Source organism: Schistocerca americana, chromosome 7 (genome assembly GCF_021461395.2).
Source record: "Schistocerca americana isolate TAMUIC-IGC-003095 chromosome 7, iqSchAmer2.1, whole genome shotgun sequence".
Taxonomy (NCBI): domain Eukaryota; kingdom Metazoa; phylum Arthropoda; class Insecta; order Orthoptera; family Acrididae; genus Schistocerca; species Schistocerca americana.
In genome coordinates, this window is record NC_060125.1 from 259,200,498 (window position 1) to 259,223,898 (window position 23,401).

The 23,401-nt window shown below is 45.6% G+C and overlaps 1 protein-coding gene across 2 annotated transcripts in view; it reads right to left on the minus strand.

The window, feature by feature from the left end:
- Positions 1 to 23,401, minus strand: part of LOC124621983 (lysoplasmalogenase-like protein TMEM86A) — a 474,563-nt gene that overhangs the window by 75,311 nt on the left and 375,851 nt on the right. For both annotated transcript variants that reach the window (XM_047147522.1, XM_047147521.1), the window contains exon 2: positions 2,921 to 3,090. In XM_047147522.1, coding sequence (XP_047003478.1) covers positions 2,921 to 3,090 — 170 coding nt within the window. The remainder of the gene's footprint in view (positions 1 to 2,920; positions 3,091 to 23,401) is intronic.

Sequence of the window (23,401 nt, forward strand, 5' to 3'; positions counted from 1 at the left end):
AACTTAATTAATAATGAAGATAGATAGTTCATCCATCCCAGAAATCTCTACGATTTTTTCCCCGCTTTCCACATCGGTACCGGGAATTTTAAGACTTTCGAGAACAAAATATTTTTTCGTGTGATATGTTGTTGTCATGATCTTCAGTCCAGAGACTGGTTTGATGCAGCTCTCCATGCTAATCTATCCTGTGCAAGCTTCTTCATCTCCCAGGACCTACTGCAACCTACATCCTTCTGAATCTGCTTAGTGTATTCATTTCTTGGTATCTCTCTACATTTTTACCCTCCACACTGCCCTCCAATACTAAATTGGCGATCCCTCGATGTCTCAGAACATGTCCTACCAACCGATCCCTATTTCCAGTCAAGTTGTGCCACAAATTTCTCTTCTCCCTAATTCTATTTAATACATCCTAATTAGTTATGTGATCTACCCATCTAATCTTCAGAATGCTGTGTGATATAGCTACAAATTAAAAAAAATTCAGGTCTTTTCCTTTACTTTTACTGCGAAACCTTGCGTCTCGCTAATTTTCACGATTCTAGGTCAACAGGAAGTGCCCTACACGTTTTGATGAGTGAGTTTGCGAGTTTCAACATATGTAACATAAACGGCAGTATCTTTTGATTGCAGTGACTTTGAAGCTTCAATCTTTTACACCGCCAAGGGACCGCAGACATTAGTATGGGACACAACTTTCAATCTGATACCTCTGCCCGTTTCTAAGAAAAATTGTTTTCAACAGCCAGCCAGACGGACAAACGGACGGACAACCAAGGGATCCTGTGAGGGTTCCGTTTTTACTCCTTCAGGTACGTAACTCTGAAAATAAATAAACTGTTCATTATTTCATAGTTATCGTCGTAACTGTTAATAGACTTACCCTACAGTGGGACAAGACGGCCAATGCCTTCATGGAAAAATGTTTGCGGTTGCCTCCGGAACCTTCATTCTACGCAGGCGTGCACCTCTTCTCCCGAAGCAAACCGACGGCCGCGAATGTTTTTGCTCGGAAGCCATTACACGCCCTCCACACACGTCTGGTATCTCCCCGTATGATTTCCATGTTTTTGGAGACTTGACGAAAGACATTCGTAGACGCTGATTTGCTCGAGACGAAATACTGAATTCGGTCTTCCGAAGTTGTTTCACCGTGGAAGATCGTAACACTGTCCATCCTTTCAATCGCCATACGAACATCGAAATGGCAATATTTAGATAACCGATCGCGGATTTGAAAAGCTGCAACAATCGTTTAGTAGTGTAAAGGCGTTAGGACCAGACAAGATACCTATCCGTTTCTATAAAGATTATGCGAAAGAACTTGCTCCCATTCTAGCAGTAATTTATCGTAGATCGCTTGAGCAAAGAAAGGTCCCTAATGAACGGAAGAAAGCGCAGGTCATTCCAATTTTTAAGAAGGGCCGTAAGACAGATCGACACAATCGTCAATCTGTTGTAGGATTATGGAACGTGTTTTATGCTCAAGAATTATGACCTTTTTGGAAAATGAACAGCTCCTCTATAAAAATCAACATGGATTCCGCAAACATATAGCTTGTAAAACTCAGCTCGCTCTGTTCCTCCATGAGATCTACAGCGCAGTGGACGACGGCACTCAGGTTGATGCCGTTTTCCTTGATTTCAGTACGGCGTTTGACACCGTCCCGCATTGCCGTTTAACGAAAAAAAAATGCGACATTACTGAGTATCGGAGCAGACTTGCGATTGGATTCAAGACTTTCTTGCAAATAGAAGTCAACAAGTCGCTCTTAACCGAACTAAATCGACAGATGTAAAGGTAATATCCGGAGTACCACACAGAAGTGTGATAGGACCGTTGCTGTTTACAATATATACAAATGATCTAGTAGAAAGTGTCGGATGCTCTTTAAGGCTATTCGCAGATGATACAGTTGTCTACACCAAAGTAGCAACGCCAGAAGACAAGGCGAGGTGGCGCAGTGGTTAGCACACTGGACTCGCATTCGGGAGGACGACGGTTCAATCCCGCGTCCGGCCATCCTGATTTAGGTTTTCCGCGATTTCCCTCAATCGCTCCAGGCGAATGCAGGGATGGTTCCTTTGAAAGGGCACGGCCGACTTCCTTCCCCGTCCTTCTCTAATTCGATGAGACCGATGACCTCGCTGTTTGGTCTCTTCACCCACACAACCCAACGCCAGAAGATAGTAAAAATTTACAGAACGACCTATAGAAAACTGATGAATGGTGAGAACGTGTCTTGAGTCGTGCTTGGGTATCTCAGTCGGTAGAGCACTTGCCTGCGAATGGCAAAGGTCCCGCGTTCGACTCCCGGTCCGGCACGTAGTTTTGATCTGCCAGGAAGTTTCATTTCAGCGCACACTCCGCTGCAGAGTGAAAATTTCATTCAAGAGCAACAGATGTCTCGCCAAGTAACATGTCTGGAGCATGGTAAAGCAGAAACTTGAATTTCTCCTGAGTCTGCAAAAACCATTGCCAAATTGCAACAAAAGGTGCAAGCTGCTTGGGGCAGTACATCTCAGGATGCCATTCGGCACGTTTATGATCGTTTCCATGCGATAATACACGACCGTGTTGCCACCAGGAGGGGCGGGGAGGTATGGGGGAGGGGGAGGAAACACTGTATGATCCGAGTGTTTGGGCACCACTTATTGTAACGTGTGTTTCATCTGGTCTGAATTTGCTATCGTATGTTATCATATACTACTACAATGATAGAATACCTATCACATTATTTGTCAAGAAAATGGTCTAGTCCTTCTGGGAGTTGGATTACTTTTTTTCCGTGGCAGTTACACAGTTTGGACAATCCGAATGCTTGTGAAAAGCTACCCAACGGACTGCCAAAGATCGTTGTGACGAATGCTAGGTCATGCACGCTTATCAAGCTCGCAGTTGGGCGTGTGTACTCACTCATCGCCGAGGCTGATGCCGTGCAGCAGGACGAAGCCGATGAGGCAGACGATGGGCAGGCACTTGACGAGCGTGGCCGCCCACGACGGCCGCTCCACCGGGATGAACAGCACGAAGTAGATGGCCACCGTCTTGAAGAACGGCACCAGCTTCGGGCCCACGCTCTTCAGCTGCAACACAAGAGGCAGCGCCTTCTTCTCAGCTGATATACCCAACTGGTTAAATTGCTCTTACCAACCTCTCCGTTGTCCTCAGTGGTCACCCAAGGCTTCTTACAGTACTGGCCATTAAAATTGCTACACCACGAAGATGACGTGCTACAGACGTGAAATTTAACCGACTAGAAGAAGATGATGTGAGATGCAAATGATTAGCTTTTCAGAGCATTCACACAAGATTGGCGCCGGTGGCGATACCTACAACCTGCTGACATGAGGAAAGTTTCCAACCGATTTCTCATACACAAACAGCAGTTAACTGGCGTTGCCTGGTGAAACGTTGTTGTGATGACTCGTGTAAGGAGGAGAAATGCGTACCATCACGTTTCCGATTTTGATAAAGGTCGGATTGTAGCCTATCGCGATTGCGGCTTATCGTATCGCGACATTGCTGCTCGCGTTGGTCGACATCCAACGACTGTTAGCAGAACATGGAATTGGTAGGTTCAGTAGGGTAATACGGAACGCCGTGCTGGATCCTAACGGCCTCGCATCACTAGCAGTCGAGATGACAGGCATCTTATCTGCATGGCTGTAACGGATGGTGCAACCACGTCTCGATCCCTGAGTCAACAGATGGGGACGTTTGCAAGACAACGACCATATGCACGAACAGTTAGTTTGCAGCAGCATGGACTATCAGCTCGGAGACTATGGCTGCGGTTACCCTTGACGCTGCATCACAGACAGGAGCGCCTGCGATGGTGTACTCTACGACGAACCTGGGTGCACGAGTGGCAAACCGTCATTTTTTCGCATGAATGCAGGTTCTGCTTACAGCATCATGATGGTCGCATCCGTGTTTGGCAACATTGCGGTGAACGAACATTGGAAGCGTGTATTCGTCATCGCCATACTGGCGTATCACCTGGCGTGATGGTATGGGGTGTGGTGTCACCGCCAGACACCACACTTGCTAGGTGGTAGCCTTTAAATCGGCCGCGGTCCGGTAGTATACGTCGGACCCGCGTGTCGCCACTATCAGTGGATTGCAGACCGAGCGCCGCCACACGGCAGGTCTAGAGAGACGTCCTAGCACTCGCCCCAGTAGCACAGCCGACTTTGCTAGCGATGGTTCACTGACGAATTACGCTCTCATTTGCCGAGACGATAGTTAGCATAGCCTTCAGCTACGTCATTTGCTATGACCTAGCAAGGCGCCATTATCAATTGCTATTTATCTTGTGATGCATGTACCGTCAGATCGATGTTCACCAATTGTGGATTAAAGTTAAGTATTCCAAAAGCTACGTACTTCATTTGCTAGACTCAAATCCTTTAACTGTTCCAGACCTCACGCCAGCCTGCGTGAGCTTAAACGCGTGCCTTTCGGCTTCACCTCCTAGTGGCTTGGCTGTCTTGCCAAGTCACAACATGGGGTGCCGTTGGTTACACGTCTCGGTCACCTCTTGTTCGCACTGACGGCACTTTGAACAGTGGACTTTACATTTCAGATGTGTTACGACCCGTGGCTCTACCCTTCATTCGATCCCTGTGAAACCCTACATTTCAGCAGGATAATGCACGACCGCATGTTGCAGGTCCTGTACGGGCCTTTCTGCATACAGAAAATGTCTGGTCAATGGTGGCCGAGCAACTGGCTCGTCACAATACGCCAGTCACTACTCTTGATGAACTGTGGTATCGTGTTGAAGCTGGTTGGACAGCTGTACCTGTACACGCCATCCAAGCTCCGTTTGACTCAATACCCCGGCGTATCAAGGCCGTTATTACGGCCGGAGGTGGTTGTTCTGGGTACTCATTTCTCAGGATCTATGCACCCAAATTGTGTGAAAATGTAATCACATATCAGTTGTAGTATAATATATTTGTCCAATCAATACCCGTTTATCATCTGCATCTCTACTTGGTGTAGAAATTTTAATGGCCAGTAGTGTATTTAAATAATTCCGCCTACAACATTCACAACCATACTCAGCAAAACACAAAAGTGCAGGGCAGAGGAAACTTCCAATCGTACCAATTATTAGGGTTTCTTTCTGTTCCACTCACGTATGGATCGCAGAAATTATGATTTTTTCAAACGCCTTTGAGCACGCTGTATTTATGCTAATCTTGTCTTCGCGATCAATGTGGGAGCGGTACTTAGGGGTTTGTAATATATTCTTTAATTCAACATTTAAATTTGGTTCTAGAAACTTTCTAATAAGGGACATATTGGATTTCTAACGCTGGAAACCGCACGAAACCTGCTTCGAATAAAACTCGATCGTAGAAACAGTGGTCTGTGTCATTTCCTGGCAAAAGGTTGCATTCTACCCCAAGTGACATTTTACTAGAGAGAAATAAAGTAACACAGTACAATATCATAGGAAGAGAATTATACTTAATTCACTGAATTCAGTGTATCATTAGATTTTCAATCAACAGGTCAAAAATCCATTGCTTAAATCAACTACAACAGCGCAAAACAAAGGTATCCCACACACCTGATAGTACTTATATTAGTCCTCATATTGCAGATGTGGGAGTTCAATGAAGAGTGGAAGACAGCAATGTGCACACCTCACTGAAGCCACGTGTTTAGATTCAGAAGCACTCTCGCATTCAAGCGACTAAGTATTAAAAGCCACATTAATTACATTTTCAAATGATTACGTGTGTATGTCGATGTCGTAACATATCTTCCGCCAAGTGTATAGCAACTTGAGCGTATACTTTGGCGCAGAAAAATTACTTTAAGCCACAGAGTGAAGTTTGATGATGAAATAACGATCACGTACCTTTAATTGTGGTTTGGGACATTATAGTCTTACAAAATCAGCAATCTTCCTTCGATACAGCTTATATTGCCTAAAGAAGTAAACATCAAAGGGCTGGCAATATTTTGTTGTTTACGGTGGCAATATCGTTGCTGTGGACCTAAGTTCAATGAAAATTCGTCACAATTACTTCTATTACCTAGTAACGCGAACATTTATAAATCATTGAAGCTGTATCTTGTACAGTTACTTATAAATCGCACATCCCTATACGAATTAATTGCTGGTGAATATCAATACCGATTATAAAACGACCTCGGGAAAATACGTTCGTGTTCCGATTAAATGTAAGAAGTTGCAAGGCAATAATCACGCTACGAGTTCTCAGAGACTAAAGAAACGCAAGCCTACATTTACTGACGTTAGTTGCTAGTTTTTTTTCTTTTTTGGTATAGTTGACTGGAATGCACTACTCGAAATTACATAAGTAGCAACGATGAAGCATGTACTTAAAGATTGCTAAAACTGTTAAATACGTACACGTGTGTACAGAGAGAGAGAGAGAGAGAGAGAGAGAGAGAGAGAGAGAGAGAGAGAGAGAGAGTGCGCGCGCCTCTGGCGCAGGCAACATGTTTCCAGTCATTAAAAGTCCAATGTCGGTGTTGACGGGCCCAGACGAGGCGTAAAGCAGTCATCAAGGGTACACAAGTGGTCCTTCGGCTCCGAAAGCCCATATCGATGATGTTTTGCTGACTTGTTGATAGTCCAGCATTGAAATCTGCAGCGATCTGCGGAAGGATTGCACTTCTGTCACGTTGAACAATTCCCTTCAGTCGTCGTTGGTTCCGTTCTTGCAGGATCTTTTTCGGCCGCAGCGATGTCGTAGATTTGATATTTTACCGGATTCCTGATATTCGCGGTGCACTCACGAAATTGTCGCATGGGAAAATCCCTACGTCATCGCTGCCTCGGAGATGCTGTGTCTCATCGCTCGTGCGATGCAATCGCACTTAAATCTTGATAATCCGCCATTGTAGCAGCAGTAACCGACCCAACAACTGCGCCAGACACTTGTTGTCTTATATAGGCGTCGCCGACCGCGGCGCCGCATTCTGCCTGTTTACATTTTTGTATTTCAATACGCATGCCTATACTAGTTCCTCTGGCGCTTCAGTGTATAAGGCGACCGAGTTAGCTCAATATGAAGGATCGCAATACATCATTTCTCGTCGATTGCACTCTATGTTACAATGGACACCGTTTAAAAACTTGCTGGCTAACGTATGTAAGGCCACGGTCTATTCACGCTGCCCTGCGAATACTGAGCCATTATATACACCAGTTCGGCAAGAACTCGTCAATATCTGACGCGAGACGTGCCGTAAATCGGTGGACAGATTCCACGATTAGGTTCGAGAGAGTTTCTTCAATGGAGAACAACTCGAGCAATGGTACTTTCAAAAATGAGACCAAACTAAATAGTACCTGCTTTGAATGAACATTCTTACTCTCTGTTTATTCGTTTTACACATGGCGATTATGCTAAATGAGAGCAAACAACTGGAAACGATCCCCGAGGATAAGAGTAAAAAAGGTCATTTGGACATGCGGCCCTAAGTGTCTTTCAAGGGAAGTAAAGATATTTTGTCAGAGACAAATGTTATCTGTCTAGTTTTCAACGACTGAAAGCATCCTTGAGAAGTGAAAATGTTTTGTCTGTACTAGTGTTTTAGCTTCACGCTCAAGAGGGTAGTAAAGTCGATGACAACGGCGCGCTCACATATAGGCACCAGGGGCATCTGTTGCCGACTCACTCTGCTCATGGACAACGTTACTGTCCTCTTGAGTGCAGAACGGAAACTCTAGTACAGACAGAACACTCCGACCGAGCGAGGTGGCGCAGTGGTTAGACACTGGGCTCGCATTCGGGGGGACGACGGTTCAATCCCGCGTCCGGCCATCCTAATTTAGGTTTTCCGTGATTTCCCTAAATCGCTCCAGGCAAATGGCGGGATGGTTCCTTTGAAAGGGCACGGCCGACTTCCTTCCCCATCCTTCTCTAATCCGATTAGACCGATGACCTCGCTGTCTGGTCTCCTTCCCCAAAACAACCAATCAAAGAACACTCCGACTTGCCTCGTGTCTTCTGAAGTGAGCTTTCAGTCACTGAAACTAAACTGTGAGAGAGCTTTGATCTCGACCTCCGTGTGACGTACCTGGCTTGGAACGCGTTTCTAGCCATGTGTCCATACGACCTTATTTACCCCTCATTTTCTCAGGGTTCGCTCGGCTCCAAACTGTAGCGCCTAGAACCGCACGGCCACTCCGGCCGGCAAATGGTTACAATTTCAGAAAAATTGGATGATTAATTCAAGAGAGAGAGCTTCGCAAAATTAGCATAATAATGCGTTCGTCCGCTTCTGGCCCTTATGCAAGCAGTTATTTGGCTTGGCACTGACAGAGTTATTCGATGTCATCCTGAGGGAAATCATGCCAAATTTTGTCCAACTGGCACGTTAGCTCATCAAATCCCGAGCTGGTTGGAGGACCCGACCCATAATGTTCCAGAAATGTTCTCAATTGGGGAGTGATCCGGCGACCCTGCTAACGAAGAAAGGGTATGGAAAGCACGAAGTCAAGCAGTAGCAAATTTCACCGTGTGCAGGCAGGCATTATCTTGCTGAAATATAAGCCCAAGATGGTTAGCCGTAAAGGGCAACACAACGGACCATACAATATAATCGACGTACCTCTGTGCTGTAAGGGTGCCGTGGATGACAACCAAAGGGGTCCAACTATGAAAAGAAATAGCACCCCAGACCGAAACTTCTAATTATCAAGTCATATGGCGGAAAACAGTCAGGTTGGTATCCCACCATTGTGTCCGCACACACTTCAGAGGTCTGGAATCTCATTGACTGGAGTAGAACTGTCTTCAGTGATCAGTCCCGCTTCGAAAGGAGCCCCGATGTCCAGCGAAGAGTGTCAGGAGATGACTGGACAGTTGTGGAATACCCCGCCATACTGCCCGAAAACAAGTAGTGATGGTCTGGAGTGCCATTTCTTTGACAGCAGGTATCTTTCGTTGTCATCCGCAGCGCCCTGACAGCACAGCGGTAGATCGACGGTATTCTACATTCCGTTTTGTTGCCCTTCACGACAAGCAATCCTGGGCTTACATTTCAGCAAGATAATGTCCGTCCACACATGGTGACAGTTTCTACTGCTTGTCTTCGTGCCTGCCAAGTCCTGCTTTCGTCGGGAAAGTCGCCGGATCTCTCTCCAACTAAGAAAGTTTGGAGGGTTCCTCTAAGCGGCTCAGGATTTTGACGATCTAACGCACCAATTGGACAGAATTTGGCACGATATCCCTCAGCAGGACATCTATATCTATATCTACATCTACAGGGATACTCTGCAAATCACATTTAAGAGCCTGGCTGAGGGTTCATCGAACCACCTTCACAATTCTCTTTTATTCCAATCTCGTATAGCGCGCGGAAAGAATGAACACCTACATCTTGCCGTACGAGCTCTGATTTCCCTTAATTTTATCGTGGTGATCGTTCCTCCCTATGTAGGTCAGTGTCAAGAAAATATTTTCGCATTCGGAGGAGAAAGTTGGTGATTGGAATTTCGTGAGAAGATTCCGTCGCAACGAAAAACGCCTTTCTTTTAATGATGTCCAGCCCAAATCCTGTATCATTTCTGTGACACTCTCTCCCTTATTTCGCGATAATACAAAACGTGCTGCCTTTCTTTGAACTTTTTCGATGTACTCCGTCAGTCCTATCCGGTAAGGATCCCACACCGTGCAGCAGTATTCTAAAACAGGACGGACAAGCGTAGTGTAGGCAGTCTCCTTAGTAGGTCTGTCACATTTTCTAAGTGTCCTGTTAATAAAACACAGTCTTAGGTTAGCCTTCCCGAAAACATTTTCTGTGTGTTCCTTCCAAGCTGTTCGTAATTGTAATACCTAGGTATTTAGTTGAATCTACGGCTTTTAGATTAGACTGATTTATCGTGTAACCGTATGGGACCTCATCATCATCATCATCATCGTGTAACCGAAGTTTAACGAGTTCCTTTTAACACTCATGTGGATGATCTCACAGTTTTCGTTATTTAGGGTTAACTGCCACTTTTCGCACCATTCAGATATCTTTTCTAAATCGTTCAATTTGTTTTGATCTTATGATGACTTTGTTAGTCGATTAACGACAGCGTCATCTGCAAACAACCAAAGACGGCTGCTCACGTTGTCTCCCAAATCGTTTATACAGATAAGGAACAGCAAAGGGCCTATAATATTACCTTGGTGAACGGCAGGAATCACTTCTGTTTAACTCCATGACTTTCCGTCAATTGCTACGAACTGTGATCTCTCTGACAGGAAATCACAAATCCAGTCACATAACTGAGACGATATTCCATAAGCACGCAATGTCACTACGAGCCGCTTGTGTGGTACAGTGTCAAAAGCCTTCCGGAAATCCAACAATATGGAATCCATCTCAAATCCCTTGTCAATAGCACATCGTACAACTCCGTCAGTCATGCCAAGCCAAATAACTGCTTGCATAAGGACCAGAGGTGAAGCAACGCCTTATTTTACTTGCTATGTTTGTGAAGCTGTTTCTCCTGAATGAAATCTTTTTTTTTTTTTTTAATTGAAACCATTTGCCTGTACATGCACATCACATTTACCTATTACCGTAATTCGGACAATTCCTCCGTAGTGCACTTTTTTTGTCTTGTTTTGAGTGTGTAACGTATCTATTGTAATTTTCAGCTAAAGGTTGAATTTCGCAATCGTGAGCCTTCGTCGTACTCTTACGTGTGATTCGATTCGTCATTCGTCCCTCAACATTAGGGGACACCAACCTACACTGTGTCGCTCCGATACACCAGCAGCTGGCCTGCACCGAACTTTACACGTTTTAAGAAAAGATTGCGGGACAAATAAATCCCAAATCAATTACTCCAAGTCAAGTTTAACACCAGTAATCTCACGCCACTGTCGCGTTTACAGCCTTCGCTATATTAAGTTTAGCATTAACACGCGCGCACAACATGCAAAGGAAAATGGAAAACGCAAGCTCGCGTGCTAGATTGCAGGGAAAGAAGGGGAGTGGGAAGGGGAGAGTGTGTTGGAATAATGTTTTATTTACTGGATTGTGTTCAATATAGCGTAAAAAAAACTGGCATAAAAACTGGAGTTTATTCTCTCGTCCTTCGCTGATAAGGCACGATTAGGAGCACTGTAGGATTGTTCACTGGTAACGCTGCTGTGCACAGGAAAGTATAGTCGTTGGACAGTCTTAAGTATTTGCAGAAACGCGTTGAGAAAATTTCCCCTTGGCGTAACGTATGGTGTATTCTTTAATCGTGAATAAATGTAAAATAATGCCTATAACCACCACAAACAATTCGATAGTATGTATAGATGATCCAAATGGCTCTGAGCACTATGGGTCTTAACATCTGTGGTCATCAGTCCCCTAGAACTTACAACTACTTAAACCTAACTAACCTAAGGACATCACACAGCCGGCCGAAGTGGCCGTGCGGTTAAAGGCGCTGCAGTCTGGAACCGCAAGACCGCTACGGTCGCAGGTTCGAATCCTGCCTCGGGCATGGATGTTTGTGATGTCCTTAGGTTAGTTAGGTTTAACTAGTTCTAAGTTCTAGGGGACTAATGACCTCAGCAGTTGAGTCCCATAGCGCTCAGAGCCATTTGAACCATTTTGACATCACACACATTCATGCCCGAGGCAGGATTCGAACTTGCGACCTTAGCGGTCACGCGGTTCCGGACTGAAGCGCCTAGAACCGCACGGCCACACCGGCCGGCGTATGTATAGATTAACGGCGAAATATCTTGAGTATGTTACATCGTGTGCTTAAGTGTTGCCACACAGTGCAGTAAAGGAATGAACTGGCAGTGTGTACCTGGTGCCCTAGTGCCTTACAAGCAGGATGTTCCACGTTTTACTCTCATTCTCTTTATTTTAATTATATTTATCTTGAGACCAGTGATCTCCGTTTCTTCTTTTTTTTCTTCATTGAGTTTAATTTAGCTTTTGCACAGGGCGCTTCAGAGATATTGCGACAGACCTTGAGAGGTTATAGAGGGTGTCTTCAGGAAAAGATCAAGAATAGGAATCCGTATCCCGAAACGTCATCCGAAGACCCTAAAGAGAGTGCCTAAGTTACAGGCGCCATCTCCTGCCACAAGGCCAGCCCTTCAGCAGCAAACGTGACGTGGGTACGCTGACTGACCATAGGCGGAACGTCTCGCAATGTTGTTTGTTATTCAGTGGTCGTGATTGGTTGCCACGGCCGCCAGTGGAGAAGATTGAACTAGCTGCTGCGTAGACAGCCTTTGTCTCTCATGAATGTCATCCTGTGTTGCTATGGTTGATAATGGTGTAGGACACGAGTTTCCATCTGAAGTTAATTTATCTGTATACCGAAAAAGCATCAGGATCAGGACCCTGTTTGGGCCCCCATTAAGCAGCGTGTGCTGGCAGGAGAGCTGCCGGATATGTTCTTAAGAGTGGTATTCTCTGTAAGAGGGTGGGCGAGGCTAAGCAGTCCAAGATCTGCTTGCCTGCAACCTTGGTACGCCCGGTTTTTCGTTATTGTCGTGATTAGTTGGTGGATGGCCATTTAGGTACTTATAATACTCTTCAGAAAATCGAGGAGGATTTGACTTGGCCCTCCTTCGACCGCATGTGAGGGATATGATATCCCAATGTCGCTTGTGTAATTTAGCCAAACCCAAGAATGCTGTTCAGCAGAGGTGGTTCAGTTCTGAACGAGGGTCCTGTCCTGTGAACAAGCTCTACATTGATTATTTATGACCGTTACCTCGTACTAAGAAGGGCCATCGAAATGTACTAGTTATTATCGATGCGTTTTCCAGATTCACTTGGCTCCTCCCGAGAAGTAACGATACCACTGCCACCACTATTTATCACTTAGCTAACATATTCAGTGCTTTTGGGCCAGTTTGTTAGCGATAATGCTCCTGCCTTTCTTCTATTTTCAGAATGGTGTCCAGCATATCACTAACACCCCGTAAGGGGGCTCCTTTGCGGAGAGAGTTAACCGAAGTCCGGGAGGAGTAAATGGGACTCCAGTCTCCCCTGGCTTAGTTTTGCCTTTAATACAGCCAGTCATTAAGCCTTGCGAGCTACGCCTACATCCTTGGTCCTTTCCTATCCGGTTAGTTCAAGATCTTATTCCAGCCGATGTTAGTCCTCTTGTTATCAAGGAGAACTGGAACCGGGCCAGGCGTAATCTACTCAGAGCCCATAATAAACAAGCTGGAGGGTTCCACGAGAGAAATAAACTGTGGAGGGAAACCTGTGTCCGAAACCTCCATCCACCGAGTCAGCAGAGCATCGGATTGGTCAGAGACAAGGCCTATTTACGAAGCAGCTAGCTCCATCTTCACTAGGTGATCGTGGCACTCAGTCGCTATCACTGAATAACAAACAACATTGCGAGACATTCCGCCTATGGTTGCGCCGGCGCAAAAGAGTCACGTTTGCTGGCGAGGGAGTAGCCCAGTGGCAGGCGCCTGATCCTGTAACTTACACTCTCTGTACTGTGTTCGTTAAAGCTTCTGGACACGGGTCCCTAACCTCGATTTGTTCCCCAAGGCACCCTCTGCAACCGCTCGAGGTTTGTCGCGACATTTCTGGGACACCTTGTACAAGTCAGGAGGGACTGGTCACAGTAAATCAGTATTAAGGAAAGCGAATATAAGACCACTTTCACTGTTGCCTACCTCTTCGTACCTAGACATTTTAAAATTTATCATTCATTTTTTCGTTTCGGAACTAAGAAAATGTAGTGGGAAATCCTGTTGGGTAAGTTTAGAAACTTTACATTCGAAGTAGACGGTGCGACTGATATGCTGCCAACAACATGTACATAGCGCAGAAATTATGAGAATAAGATGAGAGATCAATAATTGAGTGGTTTAGTACAGAAAATCGTGGACCCGCTTCCATGTACTGTGTCTCCGTGTGTTCTTTATGCGCTTCGAGCTTTTGCGGTGTTGTCTTAGTGTAAGGGGAAGGTCTATCATGTGGGTCACATAATTTGGACAGTTTCTGCAACGACGTTCTGTATTGAAAATAAAGAGAGACGTGTTTCGGCTTTCTGCTTGATACTCACTAATTTTGGAAACAATCCAGATCAAAGGTGATGACGGAAAATCGGTTTTTCAATGGCTATACATCGGAAGACCGTCTAAAAACAAAAGCTTTTCTTAAAGAAACATATATAATATGGGGTCCGAAGTAAATAATGTTCGAGTTTTAAACGTTTCTGTGTTTTCATGCTGCACCTTGGGTAGCCATCATTCCACACTTCTAGCAGAGCGACATCAGCGTTTGAGCGGACAAAACAGGAAACTACCAAACCGCTAGCCCGTGTCCGATTCTTAGTCGTCACGTTTTATTTTCTTTCGATATTTTTTCGGGTATCTCATAATATTCTGGAAATGGTAAAACTTTTCTTTCCTTGTTTTGAAGTAAAACATCGCGGGTGTGATTAATTGAAAGTTATTTTAATCGTGATATATAGTATAAAAGTACACCTAACTTAAGTTATTGCGTAATCCTAACTGATCGTCTTTTCGTGAGCCTTCTCTCAAATAGCGGGGTGAAACTTCAGGAAAAACAAATATTTCTCGCCCATGCGCAAGAGACAATCGAAATCTCGCCGCATCGACATGTTTTCCGGTACACTGTTTGTAGAAAACTTATCCACGTTGCTAAAAACAGATCCATCGGGTATCAGTTTGCGCGCGTACCAAGCGTATGAAAGCATATCATGAAAGACAGGAGTGGACAGCTGATTATGGACCAACAGATGAATTTTAATACCATTCGCTTTGTGTTGTAATATTCTCTGCTCTGTTGTGATGTAGCATGATTTTGAACTCGTGCGATAAAATTTTTTACCTGTCAGTAAACGAAAACGTCACACGACTGACAAAGATAGTTACATCTCGGTGGTATCACTTTCACTGTGCAGGATGGCTGAATGTCGTCTACATAAGTCCTGTCCTATCGTAGCGCGCTATGTATCGCAGTGAAAGTAGCTGCAATACGTTATATATACTCCCCTTTGATTATCAATGACACCTCGCGATATTTTATTTCAAAATAAGGTAAAGAAAAGTATTCTTATTATCAGATACACCGAAAAAAGAGTCGGCTGAAAATAAGGGACGGCTAAGAATAGAACTCAGACCAGAGGTTTGGCAGTTTAATGCCTTGACCGCTCGACCGCCGACGTCACTCTGACAGACGTGTAGAACGACGGGAACACAAAAATGTTAGTAACTCTAACATTATTAACTTTGGACATCATATTATCTCAATAAAAACGTGTGTTTTTAGACGATCTTTCGATGCACAAGATTTGGCACGTAGGACATCAGCAACTGAGAGGCATGATGCTTTAGAGATATTCACTTCAGTTTCTCTTATTTATTCAAAACACGACCGGTTTCGGGATTGTTAAAGTCATGTAATTCCCATAAATTCGGGGGAAGGGACCAATGAGCTCTGACGCCACGTTCATTCACATCCCAGATGTGTTCGATCAGGTTCAGACTGGCGAACTGGGCGCCAGTACATCAATTGGAACTCGTTAGTGTGTTCATTGAACCATTCTATTTCACTCCTGCCCTTGTAAGATGGCGTATTATCTTGTAGAAAAATGCCATTGCCGTCGGGAAACATGATCGTCATGAAGGGGTGGAAGTGGTCTGAGTAGTCTGCAACCAGCGTACAATACTCCTTGGTCGCCATGGTGCCTTACACGAGGTCCACTTGACTCACGGGTGCCCACGAGAATGTTCCCCAGAGCATTATGGAGCCTCCGCCAGCTTGTCTCCATCCCGCAGTACAGGTATCAAGGAGCTATTCGCCTGGAAGAAGGATTCGCGCCCTTCCATCGGCATGATGAAGGTAATGGGATTCATCTGACCAGGCAACGCTCTTCCACTGCGCCAACGTTCAGTACCGATGGTCACGTGTCCATTACACTCTTACTTGCCGATGTCTTAGTGTTAACATTGGCGCATGCATGGGTCGTCGGTTGCGAGGCCTATCATCAGGAGCGTTCTGTGTACTGGGTGTTCAGACACACGTGTCCTTCGCCCAGCATTAAAGTGTGATGTTAGTTCCACCACATTTCCCCACCTGTCCTCTTATATCGGTCTGCCCAGCCTACGACGTCCGACATCCGTAATGAGGGGTGGCCACCCAAAACCATGACGTCTGGTCGTGGTTTACCGTGGTTTCGTCACGTGTTGAAGTCACTCAACACAGCATTCCTCGAACACCCGACAAGTCGCGCACTTTCCGAAATGCTCATGCCGAGCCTCCGAGCCATCACCATCTGCCCTCAGTCAAATTGAAATAGATCACGCACCTCCCCATGCTACACATGGACAGCGCACTCACTGTTACCATACGCAACATGCGTCTGTCTGACTAGCAATCATTCCTCGCCAGATGACGTTGCTATCGCCTGGACAGGTTTATATCGATAGGAGATCGGTGGTCATAATGGTCTGGCTGATCAGTATATGTATACCTACTTGATATCACTGGTGTCAGGCTTCCCTAACGTCACTGCCCCAAAGAGGAGGAGGAGGAGGTCGTGGGTTCAAGTTGCTAATAGAGTAGTTCAGCGTGTCTCATTAATGGGCCGCCTTCAGATTTTGGATTTGACGATGACGCGACGGACGAGTACAGGACGACCAAGACGCGTGATTTCAGGTAACTTGATCGCCCAGACGGTGGCTGCCCGACTTAAGGAACACTCCATCTCGGATGCCGTGCAAGCACTGTGCTGTTGACGTGCGACCTTTACAAGGATGTACCGCAATACCTACCACGAAACAAGGAAAATCGCTATCGAAGAAGTCAGCTGCGGTCGGCAGCAACTTATTGATGACAATAGCTGCCGTCTAGTACCGCCAATTTTTACGGCGGATGGAAGGATCCTAGTGCAGCAAATCCTACACTACGTCACTGATGGTCCACAAACTCATCTATGAAGCGCATTTCGCTCATCTTCGGAATTTACGTGTCGTCACACCAGCACTCTTGACACTCTGGGGCGCAGAAGAAAAATTAGGCAACGGACTTTTCCGCAGATTTATTGGCTGACCCATATTAAATTTGTCCACTGTGCTGGAGCAAGCTGTCGCCAGAACACTGATCAGCAAAGATGTAGCAAGAAAATCGATAACAGGCGCTGGATGAAGTGCGCCTATCAGGAGAGAGACCAAGCAATACGCCGTGAACTCCCTCTCGACCACAAGTATTTAGATCGCCGCCACGGACCGGAGGGCTGAGTCATTCACTCAGTCTGTCACTAGCTCAGTGGCTCCGTCACTATCTCGGTCACTGGCGCACTAACTCCCATCATAGTTTGGCGTCTGTCATTCATCGCATAGTGGAACTTTTACTTCACCAGCAGTGAGGCTATCGTGGACTATTATTTGAAGAGCTTGTACCACAACACATGGACACTCTTAAGCTAAGTAGCTTCCTGTTTATGTAGATAAAGAACCCTGTTAATACATGTGTGCAGTCGTGTTGTAGAAAGAGGATAGCGGCCACCAAACAACATCGTTGATTTCTATGGTACAAGACTCTACAGTGGCGACAAAAATTCAACATCCACTGCCACACTATCTTGTTCGTCTAAGGAAGAGTCGTCAGCCTCACTTTGACCCGCGGGCCAGGATTAAAACGTATCAGTAATCCAGCGTCAACAACTAAAAGCTAGGAAGATTCAGAGGTCCGGTCTCTGGGGCTTTAGTACGTACGCCGCTAACCAGACCACACAGCCCTTCAAACGGGCTCCTAGCGGCTCCCGCCGATAACAACAACAGAACAGGTGAACGTTTCAACGTCAGTAGCTTGTAACCATCCACTAACATATTTTTTCATCGCCCGGGAAAATATTAATTTGAAATTTAATAAGGAATGATATTAATTTCAAATTATTGCTGGGTGATGGGAGAAGGGCGGCAAATGTTGAAATTCCGAGAAACAACGTACCGGGAACTGAAGGGCAACATATTACTTCCTCCAATATATGTCTCGCAAAGTGACCACTACAAAAAAAAAAAAAGTCAGAGCAACTAGAACTAATACACGCTACCCACACGCAATTCGCAAATGCAGAAGGGGAGGGGGCAAAAGACAATAGTAACAGAAGTATCCTACAACACACACACACACACACACCTCAAAGTGGGTTACGGAGTATACATGGAGCTGCTGACGTTGGTTTTCTGACAGAGTAAATCTGTCATCAGCATACTTTCAAGTCTTTGGTGGTTCTTCCTGACTGCAAACTCCTTTTACAAATTTATCATCTATTTCCTTTATTACGTTGAGATATCTAGTCGCTCTGCTACATTCGCTCTCGTGTATTAGTTGGTGAATATTGCGCGCCTGTATGGGGAAACACCGATCACATGACAAAGTTTGTCGTTCAGGCTTAATGAAGCCATGACGGTTATCACTGCTACTGTTAGACCCACTCACATTCAGGGGTTACCTGTTCTAGCTAACACAGCTCCGGAGGATCTAAGGAAAGGAGGAAACAGCAGAGGCAAGCTGCTCAAGAAGATCACTTCTCATAAGAACTCTCCCTTGTACGGTGCCCTGAAAGATCCACTAACAACCCGTCTGAAATCTGTGTCAACAACCCTCGATTGACAGAGAAAGTAAGAGTTCTTTCGACATGACTACAGGTAGCGACACCGCTGGAACAAACATCCACTCACTCACCAATACTCACCTGGTTCAAGATCCAAGGGTGGTGAAGTACACTCCTGGAAATGGAAAAAAGAACACATTGACACCGGTGTGTCAGACCCACCATACTTGCTCCGGACACTGCGAGAGGGCTGTACAAGCAATGATCACACGCACGGCACAGCGGACACACCAGGAACCGCGGTGTTGGTCGTCGAATGGCGCTAGCTGCGCAGCATTTGTGCACCGCCGCCGTCAGTGTCAGCCAGTTTGCCGTGGCATACGGAGCTCCATCGCAGTCTTTAACACTGGTAGCATGCCGCGACAGCGTGGACGTGAACCGTATGTGCAGTTGACGGACTTTGAGCGAGGGCGTATAGTGGGCATGCGGGAGGCCGGGTGGACGTACCGCCGAATTGCTCAACACGTGGGGCGTGGGGTCTCCACAGTACATCGATGTTGTCGCCAGTGGTCGGCGGAAAGTGCATGTGCCCGTCGACCTGGGACCGGACCACAGCGACGCACGGATGCACGCCAAGACCGTAGGATCCTACGCAGTGCCGTAGGGGACCGCACCGCCACTTCCCAGCAAATTAGGGACACTGTTGCTCCTGGGGTATCGGCGAGGACCATTCGCAACCGTCTCCATGAAGCTGGGCTACGGTCCCGCACACCGTTAGGCCGTCTTCCGCTCACGCCCCAACATCGTGCAGCCCGCCTCCAGTGGTGTCGCGACAGACGTGAATGGAGGGACGAATGGAGACGTGTCGTCTTCAGCGACGAAAGTCGCTTCTGCCTTGGTGCCAATGATGGTCGTATGCGTGTTTGGCGCCGTGCAGGTGAGCGCCACAATCAGGACTGCATACGACCGAGGCACACAGGGCCAACACCCGGCATCATGGTGTGGGGAGCGATCTCCTACACTGGCCGTACACCACTGGTGATCGTCGAGCGGACACTGAATAGTGCACGGTACATCCAAACCGTCATCGAACCCGTCGTTCTACCATTCCTAGACCGGCAAGGGAACTTGCTGTTCCAACAGGACAATGCACGTCCGCATGTATCCCGTGCCACCCAACGTGCTCTAGAAGGTGTAAGTCAACTACCCTGGCCAGCAAGATCTCCGGATCTGTCCCCCATTGAGCATGTTTGGGACTGGATGAAGCGTCGTCTCACGCGGTCTGCACGTCCAGCACGAACGCTGGTCCAACTGAGGCGCCAGGTGGAAATGGCATGGCAAGCCGTTCCACAGGACTACATCCAGCATCTCTACTATCGTCTCCATGGGAGAATAGCAGCCTGCATTGCTGCGAAAGGTGGATATACACAGTACTACTGCCGACATTGTGCATGCTCTGTTGCCTGTGTCTATGTGCCTGTGGTTCTGTCAGTGTGATCATGTGATGTATCTGACCCCAGGAATGTGTCAATAAAGTTTCCCCTTCCTGGGACAATGAATTCACGGTGTTCTTATTTCAATTTCCAGGAGTGTATTTCAACTACTACACCAAAACCGCCCCAAGCTGAACCGCGTTAGGAAGGTTACTTGACCACACTACACCAAGTGACGGAGTGTTCTGGGCTGGAAGTCAAATTTGGACATTTACATTTGATTGTACATACTTTTGTGTACTTTTAAAACCATACTATCTGTTTATTGCCTCTGATGTCCTTCGATTCTACAACATTGTTTCTGTTGTAAGTTACAGATAACATTTCAATCCTCCACTTTGTCTCTGCTTCTTTCAGGATTTCAAAGGTTTTATTCTATTCAAATCATCAAAACCTTTCTCTAGATGGACAAATGATAAACGTAGGATTGCCATTCTTTAACTTGTCTTTTGGTTAAGCTGTCGGGTCACTATTACTTCGTGTGTTTCTGTATTTTTCTGGGTCGCAATCTTATCTTCCTCGAGCTACTATTTTCAGTTCCTTTCTACACAACTCCACTAAGTATTTTACAACCAAGACTTATAAAATAGCTATTGTTGCTCCCGTCTTCAGTCTGATGACTGGCCTGATGCAGCTCTCCACACTATCCTATCCAGTGCAAGCCTCTTCCTACTGCAGCCCACGTACATTGTACTTGGTTATTGTACTCCCCTCTATCTCCGTTTGCAATTTTTACTTCCCACACTTCAATACTAAACTGACGATTCTTTGATGTACAATAATGTGTCCTATCAGCCAATCCCTTCTTTCAATGACGTTATGTCGCAAATTTTCTTTTCTTTCAAATTCTATTCTTTACCCCACCTAATCTTCAACATTCTTATACAACAATACATTTCAAAAGCTTCTATTCCGTTGTTGTCTGAACTGCGTAACGTCTCCTTTTCACTTACGTAGAAGGCTGCACTCCAGACAAATACCGTCAGAAAATACTTTCCAACATTTATGTCCATATATTTGCTGTTAACAAACTCAACTTCTTTAGAAACGCTCTTCTCGTTATTGCCAGTCTGCATTTCATACGTTGCCGCTTTTCTTCTTATAGCCAGTCTACATTTTATGCGTTGTCTGCTTCCAGCGTCATAAGTTATTTTACTGCCCAATTAGCAAAACTTTCACTGTCTCATTTCCTAATCTAATTCCTTCACATCGTCTGATTTGGTTATGTTGTATTCCATTACCCTTGTTTTGGTTTTGCTGATAATATTCATCTTACGTCCTCCCTTCAGGAGACTGTTTATTCCTTTCAACTGTTCTTCCAAGTCCTTCGTCTCTCTATGTCATTGGCAAACCTCTGGCTTTTTAATTGTTCTCCCTGTACTTGAATTCACCATTTTTTTTTGTTTCCTTTACTTCTTGCTCAATGCACAGACTGAGTAACATCAGGGATAGGCTACAGCCGTGTCCCATTCACTTCTCAGGCACTGATCCTCTTTCATGCCCTGCGACACTCCTAACGATCGTCTCGTTTCTGTAGAAGTTGTGAATAGCCATTCGCCTCTAGCAGGCTTTATAATTTCAAAGAATGTATTCCAATCTCTAAGACTACAACAGCCATAGACGCGTTTTGCCTTTCTTTACCCTACGTTCTAAGACACATCGTAGGATCAGTACTGCCCCCCGAGTTCCAACATTTCTCCGGAACCCAAACTGATATTCATCGAAGTCAGCTTCTAACAGTTTTCCAGTCTTCTGTAAATATTTCGTATAGTGTTTTGCAGTCGCAACTTATTAAACTCATAGTTCGGTAATATTCACAATTGTCAGCACCTACTTAATTTGGAGCCGGCCGGTGTGGCCGTGCGGTTAAAGGCGCTTCAGTCTGGAACCGCGTGACCGCTACGGTCGCAGGTTCGAATCCTGCCTCGGGCATGGATGTGTGTGATGTCCTTAGGTTAGTTAGGTTTAATTAGTTCTAAGTTCTAGGCGACTGATGACCTCAGATGTTAAGTCCCATAGTGCTCAGAGCCATTTGAACCATCTGAACCCTAATTACAACTGCTTCCGTAGACTTGTATTTGTCCCTCACTCATTCCTGCAGTTTAAAGACGTCTGTATTTGCTCTCACCCGCTTCATTTGCTACATTTTTACATTTTCTCCTTTCATGTCTTAAATTTCAGTTTCTCCTATGATTGCCAAGTTTTTCTACTAGGTCTTGCGTTCTTACCTATTTGATACTCTGCTGGATTCACTATTTCGTCTCTGGAAGCTACCCATTTGCCTTCTTCCTCTCTCCTGTCTCAGTCAATCGTTTCCTAACGCTCCTGTTGAATCTCTGAAGGAGCTCTGATTCTTTCAGATTATCCATGCCCCACATCCTTTATTTCCAACCTCTATTTTTATAATTATTCAGCTTCAATTTTCAGTTCATAACCAAAAAATTACGGCTTAGATCCACATCTGCCCCTGCAGGTGTCTTACAGTTTAAAATCTGGTTCTGAAATCTCTGTCTTAACATTATACAATCAATCTGAAACCTTACAGAGTCTCCAGGTCTCTTCTACGTGCACAGGCTTCTTTCGTGATTCTTAAACCAAGTGTCATGATGATTAAATTACGCACTGCACCAAATTCCACCAGGCGGCTTCCTCTTTCACTCCTGTCTCCCAGTCCATAGTCTCCTACTACCTCTCTTCCTCGTTCTCTTCCTGCTTCACAATAAAATTTTCCTCTCTCTTATCTGAATACAGTGTTTGTTTCTCATCATACATTCTTTTGATCTCCTCATCATCAGCGGAATTGATTGGCATATGAACTGGTACTATTGTGCTGAGAGTGGGCTTTGTGTCTGTTTTCGCTACGGAGACACATTCACTATTCTCTTCACAGGAGCTGAACTGCATTCTTATTTCCTTATTCACTGTTAGAACTACTCCTGCATTACCTCTATTTGATTTCGTATTTATAGTCCTGTACTCTCCTGAACGTAACTAATGTTCATCTTGTTAGGTGGCAAGTGCCGGCCAGGGTTCTGCTATGCGTGAGGTTGGCGGGATTTTGTCGCGCAGCGTGTGCCAGCGATACAGTCGTAAAAATTCTGGAGCATGCGCTGTTTGCTACCTCCGCTCCCTGTTTTTAGTGTGCAAACACGACGGTGCTGCCATTCTGGGCAGGTCTGAAATCCGCCTGACCGGGTAATATGTACACTTACAGAGAGAATTAAGGCAGACATTTATTTTCCGTGCAGTATTCCTGTGAAGTTAATCTTTCCGGTGAGCCGATACAATGGGCCACATCTGTGGAATAGCTAGATGTTCTCTTAGATAAGCAGCTCA